Raw genomic sequence first — 11659 nt, forward strand, 5'->3', positions numbered from 1 at the left:
GATACCCATCGAGCGTGGAGTCCGCCAGGGTTGCGTCCTGGCCCCCACGCTCTTCTCCCTGTTTGTAAACGATATTCCCCAATTTTTGGAGAGATGTAAAAATGACTCCAAAACTGAATGGTGAGAAGGTGACATCGCTACTATTTGCTGATGATACCATTTTGATCTCTCAAACGAAAAATGGTCTGCAGATAATTAGATACTTTTAATGAATACTGCAGCCAGAAGGGGCTGGAAATCAACGTGAAGACAACAAAATATATGGCCCTAAATCCCATAAAACCTGACAGAGGTTGTCTTACACTAAACGGTGAAAAGCTGGAATCCGTCCCTCATTTTTCATACTTGGGGGTGACTTTGGATTCTAACTTTACCTGGAAAGCCCAAATGGACAAAAGCAAACTAATTTTTGCCCAGAATGCTAAACCTATTCTTAGGGAGCAAAGTCTAAGTACAAGTAAAGCAGCTTCCCCCGTGATGGAACTATTTAAGGCCAAGGTTCCATCAGCGGTCCTTTATGGGGCAGAAATATGGGGTCCCGGCTCAAAGGAAACGTTCAGTCTTAGATAATAACTTTATGCGAAGTTTGGCAAGGGTTCCGAGAGGCACTCCTCTAGTGCCCCTGGAACTTGACCTAAACTTCAAAAGAACCGATCATCAAGTTTTGATTCGACCATTGATGCTGTGGGTCAGACTATGGCATGCCCCTGAACTTCAAGATTATAGAGACGGGCTAAAAGAAGTTATGAAACTTGATAATCAGGTTGACATCCCATGGTTAAGGCATATCAAGATTTGGTTAAGTAATATAGGGCTGAAACACTTTTGGGAGAACCCCGAACAATTACCCGCAAACCCCAAATTAATATTAAAAAGGGCCTTTTGGAGCTTCATATTAAATAGGACTATAAGCAATAGTACTAGTGGGACCCTGGTTTCAAGGTTTCTAAACTTTAAGGATGAACCTATGTATGAGACTTTTATGGATGAAATAGAGCCCCCACTAGCCAAAACTTTATTTTTAAAGTTTAGATATGGAAACTTACAAATAAAAACTACCTTGGCTCGTTGGGCTAGGAACCGTGCTGCAGGAACCCCGATAATGGATGTAAATTGCTCTATGTGTACCCACAACCAGATTGAAAACGAGCAACATATCCTCCTTTTCTGTCCTTGTTATACTCAGGCCAGAAAGAGATGGATCAAACCCATTTGCCTTCTTTTAGGCTTGAGGTCCAGTGCACAGGCTCTGAGAATCCTAACTAACACATCCCAACAAATAACATTTAGTGTTAGTAGATTCCTACTTTCCATATTCTATACAAGGAAAAAACTGGGGCATCGTTTGTAATGTAATGTAATTGATCTGCTTGGAATTGTTAGGATGCTCCTTATTTGGACCTATGAATGTAATGTTTCCGTTCCAACTAGCTCCCAAATTGTCGTATTTTTTTCTTCTTTTTAAACTAACGTTTTTATTTACTGTAATGTTTTATTATAATGAAATGTAATGTAATATATGCATTGCTCTTTTATGGCATCTGTGCCGAAATAAAGATTTAATGAATGAATGAGTCTCAAAACCATGTACAAATGTTTTGCGGTCGCAAAACAGTCACAATTCCCACCTACTTCAAGTAGATGGTAATGCATTTGCAAATGGGAAGGGGTCCCCAGGGGAGCACAAAAAGAAATTCCAGGGTTCACGGTTGGGTTTGGGGTGCAACGGTTAGTTTTGAGTTGCACTCACTGAAGTGGGAATAGTGATATTTATGTCTCCACTATCCAACTCCTACTCAACTGTTGCAATGTGCCTAGTATTAGTATGCATTGGAATGGAATACAATGTTATGGCATGATGTGCCTTTGGCACACGAGTGAATGTGCGCACATCGGCCACCATTGAGTGCTTGGGGGGGGGGGGGGGGGGGGGCTGGACAGCTGTGCGGTGGTAAATGCCGGGAAGAACACTTGATGGGGCGTGGACGTGTGTGTGAGCGGGTGTTTTATAAATTTCAAAGAGGGAAGTCGTACCGCAAAGCCGGGTCCCGTGTCTTCGTAGCTCCTGCGTCAGCTTCTAAGAATATGAAGTAGCCAGCGAGGCTCCCTCCCCTGAGTCAATCACAACGCTGCGATGTGGCGGTGGGATTAATAATTAGCAACGGGACAAGTCATGCAGCCAGGGGATGGAGGTTGGGCTGGTTACCCATGCAGGCTGTAATGCAGCCTGCATTGCGAACAGGGAAGTGTGCATGACTACTTTAGGCAGTATTTATAGTAGTTACTAGCAGCTTTTCAAAACACAAAAGGCAGTCAGTTACAACACCACTCAAAATCTCACAAAAGCGAGACCTATTGCACTACAAATGCGTGTTTCTCAAGCCCTGGTTTAGCAGTTCTTAAGCTTAGACGGTAACACCACATGCTCTCCCCCAGAGAAAAGTTCTCACCAACTCTATTTATGTCATTTATAAAGCACTTGAATCACCCCAGTTGTGGTATCTCCGCGCTGTGGACATATAGAAGTGGTGATTTAGGCACTAGAAAAGTGAGGTTTTCCTAAAGATCAGGTAGTTAGTGCACTGGCGAATGTCCAAAGGTAGTTGGTTCCAGAGTTGTGGGGTGAGGTAGAACACCTATTGGCTTTGCTAAACTCATTTATTAATGGAGCATTTGTGACTTTTTGTATATACTTTATTATATATGCGTTTGTACTTGGTGGGCTCTGGAGATCAGCCCTAGGACAGGTCTGCTTAGTGACTTTTCTGTTCAACTGCCTCTAACTGTCCAGATACAAAACGGCCAGCAGGTCAGTAAAATACCAAAATGATTGTTCTTTGGGTCTTGATACAAGTTTACGCATGACTCAGCTCACCGATCAATATTCTGCACCCTAAGTGAGTGCCCAAGAGGTAGGAAGCCGCGGATGTATGACATTACAACGCATGCTTTTACCACGCATGCCTTTACATCGCATAGCGCTTAGGGGTGCTGGATAGTGAATAGTTTAATTTACTATTCCAACTCCAGTCCCCGTGGATAGTAAACTAAAACTATTCCATATCCTAGAGTGCCCCCTAGTGCAATGTGTTGTAATGGTTTTCGTTGTAAAAGCACTGCGTGGTAAAGGAGGTTTCCCGGAAGCCGCACATGGTCAGTTGAGCATGTAGTCCTTCGTCTCGCTACTGGTGGCATACAAAGCCCGTATTAGGGCACCTCACTTATACAGCTTGCACCACCACAAGACTGATTCTCACTCACATCAGTCATGAATCCCAAACCAAGTAACATTAATCTACAGAGCTAACCTGGAGTGTAAAGGGGGACAAGCCTAGCAGAGGCTTTAAATAGTTCTGAGATCAAGTCCTGAACAGCGCTAGCAGTGACCAGTTTATGGCCAGTTACCAGGTGCATGAATATACTTCTGATCATACCCACCACTGAACCTAGAGTGCATCTCAGCAATACGATCCCCATTTGCTACGTGGGATCATGCACTCAGCAGGGCTCCATCCCTGGAACATATGGCCAATGATGAATCGGATAAGGAAAATGACTTCCAATTTGGAAGACTGGCAGACCTATCCTACCACCAACCCAAAATGCTGAAAACCAGGGTCTTCCGCGACAAAAACTAGTCAACTTATTGGATAGAAATGGCACGACTTAACGTTGCACATTTACTAGACAGTCCTTGCAGAACAAGGGGGCAGGAACCAAACATGGAAATCTGCATCCTCTAATAAAGCTCCTCATTATTTAACGCTCCTCTATTTGGAAGTGGGCATGTTATGTACGTGAAAGCAGGCTTCCACACAGTGGAGGCGTTTAATATAAACCAACTGACTTGCGTCTGAGCAAGTCGAGTTCTGAAGCGTGATAGTTTCCATTTATGTACTTGTTAAGCCTCTATCAGTTCTGCAGAAGGAAATAGGTATGTGATTGTTTTTAAGTACCAGGAGCGTATTCTGCACTTCAGTGTCAACAGCACTACTCAGCGCACCAGTTGTTGAGTGATGCCACCAGAAGAGACTTTCTAGTCAAGCAGATTTCCCAACAGAAACCGTTAAAACCACCCTAATTGGGACACTCAACAAGAGCCATTCTGTCATCCAAAATTTGAGCTAGGAGACAAAGTCTCAGCCATGTGGTGGTTGGCAAAGTGTTGCCAGAACTCCATCGGCCACATGCAAAGGAAATTGCATTCGCAAATGGTGCGAATTGCAAAATTCGGCCGTTTGCGAATGCAATTTCCATTTTTGGGATGCAGTATCATTTGTTATTTTCGCAATTTAAGAAATCACAAAATTGCGATTTCTTGCGTGTGTGTGTGCACAAAATGTACTTATGGGCAGATTTCAGGGGTGCAACAGGGTGTCCTTTGGACACCACTGCACCCTTGAAATTGCATTCCTAATTTGCGAATTTCTAATGGTGAATCGCAAATTAAGACTCATTCCCATGGGCCTCTCCCATGGGCCTCTAGGCCCATGGGAATGAATGGGGTGGTATTCCTTAATTGCGATTCTCAATTAGAGAATCGCAAATTAGGAATTTTTGGGAATTGCTTTTTTAGCGATTTTTTGATGCATTGCATTTTGCAATTCCTTAATTGAGATTCCTTATTTTTCGCAATTAAGGAATCACAAAATGCAATATTGATGCATGTGCCAGCATGTTACGAGAATGCAGAGTGGGCAAGCCACCAACAACTCCACCTGCAGAGGGGAAATTTGTTTTGCCACCCCTACTCAGAATACAACGCAAATGTTGGAGGTGGGACAAGAAAGTTGTGTTGCGTGAAAAGAAAGCCAGCTAAAAGCACATGGAGTGCCATAGTGAGTGAACACATAAGATAGGCAGTCTAACAGAAAATGGTATACAACATGCTCAAGACTGAAAAGGGGAAATGACGTAAGAAAGTCCACTGTACTATTAATCAAAATCTAGTGTACCAACAAAACTACAAGCTGTCATTTACAGCTTCATTAATATAATGTATGTTTAATGTAGTACTTGCAAACATGGGTCATGTTCAAAGAAAGCTGCTGGTTCCTAAAATATTAATCACATCCAGATAGTAACACTTGGTGACAGGGCAAACTTTGATTTGCGAAGTTGCAGAAAAGTCACCAAAGAAACAGATGAGGACAAAGCTCCTGTACGGTAAAATTGAAGATGCTTTATTTGGGGTTCAAAACAGTTGTCAGTCATTCTTAAAGTTCCTCTAGATGAATGCCTTCAAATGAATGCAATCTTGCAAATGACAATTAACACCAAGTCAACAAGACTAGTGTAAATAGCTGAAAACGTTCACGGATCCATTTGCACATGGCTTATAAAGCTTAGAAAAAGGACTTGGCATTATCCGGAGGAGGCGCAAAGCATTTTATTTCACCAACCTAATGACTTGGTTAAAACAAGCCCTCCACTCAAGAGTCAAGGTGAATAGATGAACAAAGCTGAAGGCGATACCACTCCAATTACACGCAACTCCGTCCTTTTGTGTGGATGAAAAAGCAGCAGCCAGTTATGATCAATCCAATGTGCTTAATGTAGGTCGTTACTGGAATAAAGAAAATAAAGTGTTAGTCTACTTTACAAGTATGCACATCTCCATAGCATACCACTTGGTGACAAATAAGTATGCTCTGAAACGGTACAATTAAGAGTACAGCAAAAGGCCAAGTGTGCCATAGTACAAACAAGTGCAGTTATGACGGAGTTTGGAGCCTGCTCCTTTATGAGTGTTTTGAAGCTTTGACCTAGCATTCCACGCCGGGGTATAACATGATAGGGATTGAAGGACATAGTAGCTCCAAATACATGGGAGTACTTATAACCAAGGTCAGAAGCCAGTGGCTAAAAAAGTTGGAGGGGAGGAGTGTATCGAAAACTGAACGTTTCTAATAGGTACACCATTTTGCCAGTGCTGCACCAGCTTCCATAAAGCTTTTAAAAACCAAACTTTGACAGTAGAGTTAGGGATTTTAGTAGTTTATTCAATAAATACTAATAGCTGCCCTTTAATAGTTTAGAAGCCTCTAGTAATGTGAATGTAACTTCTGTGGAAATAAGTTTACCCCACTAGCAGCTTAAGGTTGATAACACCCGCAAACCAAAAGCCTACCACGGCACAACACAAGGGGTAGCGTAGTGGTATTAGTAACTAGCATTTTATCTGAGCCAGAAACCAATTTGTTTACATTTACGCAGGAAAAAATTAAATGACAATTGCGTAAAACGCTACAGAAACACAATTCCAGTGGCTCTACTCTAGGAGCACAAGTGAGCCATGCATAGTCGCACCTGATGCAGAACTTGCAGATGAAAAAAAATCCATCTCAAATAGAAATTAACGTGCATGGAAATCAGTTTTTCCAAGTGCAGTAACTCGATTGTCGAGCTGAGGCATTCAATTTACCTAATGGCATAAACGTTCCCAGGCCGTGCATCATAACTGGGTCCTCCATTGGTGCTTTTTTGCATTTACTGCTACACACAATTGTCAAGCACCGTTAAGTGAAGCCTAACATACTTACGCATTTCTCAATTTCTAAGCCGTCCTTAAAGAAAATCATATATGGCGTCACTCCATCTTCACGGTAATCCAGCAATCCAACCATACCCTCTGGGTTCATTTTTTCCCCGGTGTAGAACTGAAAGGCAAAGAAAATATGTTACCACAGAGGGTCCTGCTTAATGTTTTGTGCTATAAAAAGCGGAAAGGCAAAGTCACTCAGATGAATAGCAGTTTCATTTGAAGATGTACCCATCAAAGGTGTCCTAAGAGGATCATCATAGCAACTTTGACCAGTATCAGCCAAGCCAGACATTAAGCAGATACCGATGTTTTTTGGACCGGAGTGGTAGATTAAACTTTTAAAGATTACATTTAGCTGCACTTCCAATTTCAAAAATCGCAGGTAGATAACGAACAAAAGACATAAGCACGCTTGGAAAACAATGTCGTTATGTTCTGCGAATAAACTACCTGATAGCTCTTGAAGTTTCCGAGTATAGCTTTGACTTTCTCAGCAGCTCCCGACATGAATGGTTTCACCCGATCAGGCTTGGTCTCGTCAAGTTTGGCCTTTATTCTGAAAAATAGAATATACAATAGTGTCAGCCAAACAGATTTATTTTACCTCAGCAAGTATAAGCCCACCCCCTTTAAAAGTTCCAGCCAAACCAGAGCACTGGTATTTGGCGCGTGTATTCTTATATTCAATCTGAATTGCAACAATGTAGCAAACAGAAAGCGCAAAGAAATTGATTTAGCATCTTTGTGCAAACCACCGAACAATGGGTATGTAGCTCAGGGTCTATCAATAGATGCAGTCAAAAGATTAGTGTCGGTATTTCAGAACATTACCAGGACATAGCATTAAAACGAAGACAACGCGTTCCAAGTTGTGGACCACACTCTAAACTCTAAAAGTCCCGCTGCAAAAGTATGTTATGTTGACTTACGATTTCATATATTCTTTAATATACTGTTTGTAGGATTCCTTGGTAAAGCCAGTCTCCTGAAGGTGATGGTTCAATACTATGTCAACACCGCTGACTGTCGTTGGATCAGACCCCTCAACGTCTGTGCACTCTGCCGACGCATTCCCCCCGATAAGTGCTTCGTCAATACCCCCTTCCGTTCTAGTAACAACCTGCAAAAAAAAGCAGATAACTCACTTTATAAAAAGGAACAAAAACATACCGTAGGCGACATCCGAAACCCTAAGGGCCTAATTAGAATGCTAGTTTATAGAGGTTCTGTAGAACCTGTGGCAATCTCCCAGAAAGATATCTATTAATACTGAAGTGCCCAATATACAAGGAAAACAAATGCTTTCGACGGTGACTTTTCGAAGGCACATTAGAAAGTGCGTTAAGTAAAGTACTTCGAGAATGGTTAACAGTTTGCAGCTCGAAGGGCGAAACGCACGCATTCAAACGATAGGGAGGAGTATGCAAGTCATGCTAAAGCGTGGACTAAGGCGACCGAACTAGGGTTAGGTGAAGGGAAATTTTACGGAATAGCGATTCAAGATAAGCAGCCAGTTGCAACTTACCTTCCCCTCCACCTCAATGCAGAGGCCGTTACAAGTTTCCTTAATTTTGTAGATGTCGGAAAACAGCTCATCTCCTGAAACAAAAAAAAACATACAGCTGGTGAGGCGGCGGCACAGCGAGTTGGTCCAGCCCAGGCAGTCTCAGTCACATGAGCAAGGCGCCAACTCCCATTTCCTAGAAAGTACATCGAATACCTCGCTCCCCCAGCAGCGCCATTAGACACTAAACGGAGCGAAATTCCCCACATTTTTTTTGTGATCCGAATACATGGCAGTCACATCGTAACAAACGCACAGAAACAAGTACAGGCCTCCCTTAAAGGCGTACCCATTATAGAGTGCGGCCGAGAGACGCCTTACGACTAACGTGATTACACAGATGTTTAAAGATCCATAGTAAAATACCAAATAGGCCCCTACACAAGGACGGCTACTAGGAATTAGTCAAACGTTTCTAGCGGTTTATAAAGCCCGACTTCCGTCGCCCCTTAAGGCCCCAAAGCCCTCCTCTCCGCAGCATAATGGCGGCGCCACAGACAGAGCCTGCATCCGGCCGAGGCCCAGCAAACAACCACCAAATAAACAAATCCCCGCCCGTAGTGAACGGCGTAGTCCATACCGGTGAGACAGTCCTTGTAGATGATCATGGTTTCGGGAGGAGTAGGGGCGTCTCGGGGTACGGACGGGGTAAGCGCGCGCGCGGAGGGACCAGCGCGACAGAAGGAGGACAGGAAAGGAGCGAAAAGCCGCCTCCCTTCCACTCATATACGGGCGCACGGCCTGAGACGTCACAGATGGTGCGTAGGCAATGACGCAGCACGCTATGGAAGAAGAAGAACGCAGAGGGCCGAACTCTTTACGTGTTCTAGACAGGGGATCCCGGAAATAGCAGCAGCCAAAGACATAAAAAGCGGACTAGCTCAACGTAGGCTTCTAATGCGTCACTTCCACGAAATAGCGTCTGAATTAAACACCTCCGAAATGTTAATTCAATTTACATTAGACTGTAAAGGTTGTTTAGTTTCTCGTCGGTGTAACGGAGTGTCGTATGCTGATCTAATAAAGACTTCGACTGCTGATTCTGGATAGCCTCTTTATTCCAAGATAACCTGGAACCTGAGCGTTCCTGTATATTTATTTAATACATTTTTATAAAGCGCGGACTTTACCCGAAGGTGTCAGAGCACAGTACAATAGAACCAGTTACATTACATGAGAGAACTGTTACAAAAATGGAACAAACAAAAATAGCACGCCATAGAATCAAAACAACGCAGGCAAAAGGAACACACTATCAAACACAATAAGCACAGAATGTACAAACAAAAATATAAATATACAAGACAAATTTACAATGACTAAAGAACTTCCTGGCGGGGTCTGAGAAGGAGGGAATTAGTTTTGAAAGTGTCTTTGGAATAGAAGAGATTTGAGGTCTGCTTAGAAGATCTGGATGGAGGTGATGGCACGGAGCAAAGGAGGAAGCGAGTTCTAGAATCTCACCGCATTACCTGAGAACGATTGCGCCATCAATTTTTCCTTTTTGAAGGAGGGGGGGCTCAAGCAGGAACTTTTCCGCATTCCGAGAAGGTCTTGAGCCTCCAGACAATTTCAGTTTATTTGCCAGATAGCGAGGGGAGGAAGAGTGCAAAGCTTTGTGGGTGATGCACACCGTTTTGTAAATAGCTCTAGCCTCGATGGGAAGCCATCGGAGAGAAGACAGTATAGGAGTGATGTGGTCACTTCGTTTGGACCCTGAAATGAAGCGGGCTGCTGAATGGAGGACGGATTTGAAGGGGAAGAGGTGAGATTTGGGAAGGCCCGTCAGAAGAGAGGGGGAGAGGAGAGGAGTTGGCCTAACGGCTAGGGCGCTCGACCTCAGACCTGGGGATCTGGGTTCGAGTCTCAGTAACAACGCCAAAAACCTCCTGTGATTCTGGGCAAATCACTTAATCTCCTCGTGCCTAAAATGAAAGTGTGTCCTCCTGTAACGTAACTGGAAAAAAATATGTAAAGCGCTCTGATACCTGATTCGGTTCGGGTCTAGTTCGCGCTATATAAAACTCTGCAAAAAAAAAAAAAATTACAATAATCCAGTCTAGAGAGAACTAGCGATTGGACCAAGGTTTTTAGGTCATTCTCCCTATAAACCTTGGTCCAATCCCCATAGAAGGCGCAGCTGATAACGTGCGCTCTTGGCAATGGAGTTGATGTGTGAGATTAGGTTGAGTCTTTTATCAAGAATGACACCTAAGGATTTAGCACAGTCAACAATGACGGGTTTACTGTTGAGTAAATTCAACTGATCCATCCAGGATTGAATAGGAGGCGGGGAGAGAGAGCTAGATAAGAGGAGGAATTCCGTTTTGGAGGGATTGAGAATGAGTTAGTGAACTAACATCCAGTTGTGAATAGAGTTGAGAGTAGAGTTGAGTAGTGAGAGATCATGAGAGGAAGACACCTTGAGGTAGATTTGGGTGTCATCCGCATAGAGATGGTAGAGGATTCCAGATTTGCTTAGGAGGGTCCCTCATGGTTCAAAATAGAGATTAAACAGAGTGGGAGCAAGGATAGAACTTTGAGGGACGCCTTGACCAACCATCAGTGGAGACGAGAGACTGTTCGCAAAATTGATCATTTGGGATCTGTCTGAGATGAATGAGGCTAACCATTTGACTACTGTGCCTTCCACGCCCATTCTCTGATGAAGAGTGTTAAGGAGGGTGTTGTGATTAACAGTGCCAAATGCTGCAGAGATGTCAAGAAGAATCAGAAGGCACGATTCCCCCGAATCGAGTATATGCAGCGCATCATCGATCACTCTCAGCAGGGCTGTTTCAGTGCTGCAATTTTGAATGTGATCTTTGAAAGAAAAGGGAGATTGGTGATGGGGCGGAAGTTATTGAGGTCGTTTGAATCTGCAGAGGTTATTTTTAGAAGGGGGGTAACCTGCCCTGTTTTGAGGACAACTGGGAGGGATCCTTGACTGAGGAAGATATTAACTAGCCTGGTCCAATAGGAGAGAGTGTTGGTATAGAAATCAATGGTGAGGACACTGGGTATGGGGTCAGAAGAATAGTTGGAGGGTTTGGTTTCGAGAATGCCTTTGAGGAGATCATCTTCCGAGATGGCCGCAAAGTTCTGCCAAGTGACTAAGGATTTTCGCTCCTCAATGGGGGAGGGGTGGGTGACCTGTTCCACCAGAGATTTTACCTTTTGATCAAAGAATATAGTGAACTCAGTTGCTTTATTTGAAGCATCCTCAGGTTTGATGGTTTGGGGAGAACAATTTGGGTTTTTGATGAGGTCGAAAAGTTTTTTGGGTCTGTTTTTAGCTGAATCGAGGAGGGATCTGAAATGTGATGTTTTTTCCTGGAAGATGTGCTTGTGGTATTTGGATCTTGCTGAATGTAAAAGAGAGAGGTTGGAGGTGGAAGGAGATTGTCTCCAATGTTTCTCCAAGATTCTAAGGTTTTTCTTTCTTGTAGTTTAACAAAAACGCAGGGTCATCAGAGTTTGGTCCGTAGTAGGATGAACAGGTCAATTTCGCCCCCCAAAATCCAAGAGGGCTATTACCCATCTGCCTAATT

At 43.4% G+C, this 11659-nt stretch overlaps 1 protein-coding gene and 1 non-coding gene across 2 annotated transcripts; both read right to left on the reverse strand.

Annotated features, from left to right (window-relative positions):
* Positions 1-5162: 5162 nt before the first annotated feature.
* Positions 5163-8898, reverse strand: TPT1 (tumor protein, translationally-controlled 1). The gene is made up of 6 exons (XM_078657310.1): positions 8689-8898; positions 8070-8143; positions 7474-7664; positions 6995-7100; positions 6543-6659; positions 5163-5566 (listed from the first exon to the last, which is right to left on the reverse strand). The coding sequence occupies exons 1-6, from the start codon at positions 8714-8716 to the stop codon at positions 5564-5566; spliced, it is 519 nt and encodes a 172-aa protein (XP_078513436.1). The 5' UTR covers positions 8717-8898; the 3' UTR covers positions 5163-5563.
* Positions 7212-7341, reverse strand: LOC144774638 (small nucleolar RNA SNORA31). The gene has a single exon (XR_013600406.1). It is a non-coding gene; the product is annotated as a small nucleolar RNA SNORA31 (small nucleolar RNA).
* Positions 8899-11659: the final 2761 nt, after the last annotated feature.

This window comes from Lissotriton helveticus, chromosome 8, assembly GCF_964261635.1.
Source record: "Lissotriton helveticus chromosome 8, aLisHel1.1, whole genome shotgun sequence".
Classification (NCBI taxonomy): domain Eukaryota; kingdom Metazoa; phylum Chordata; class Amphibia; order Caudata; family Salamandridae; genus Lissotriton; species Lissotriton helveticus.

What these genes read in the sequence shown, in the direction of transcription:
- TPT1 (XM_078657310.1), bottom strand. Translation starts at nt 8,716, where the DNA reads ATGATCATCTACAAGGACTGTCTCACCG. An exon ending in ATTAAAGAATATATGAAATC is followed by an intron (nt 7,101 to 7,473) that starts GTAAGTCAACAT and finishes TCTATTTTTCAG; the next exon opens with AATAAAGGCCAAACTTGACG. An exon ending in GAAACTTCAAGAGCTATCAG is followed by an intron (nt 6,660 to 6,994) that starts GTAGTTTATTCG and finishes TTTGCCTTTCAG; the next exon opens with TTCTACACCGGGGAAAAAAT.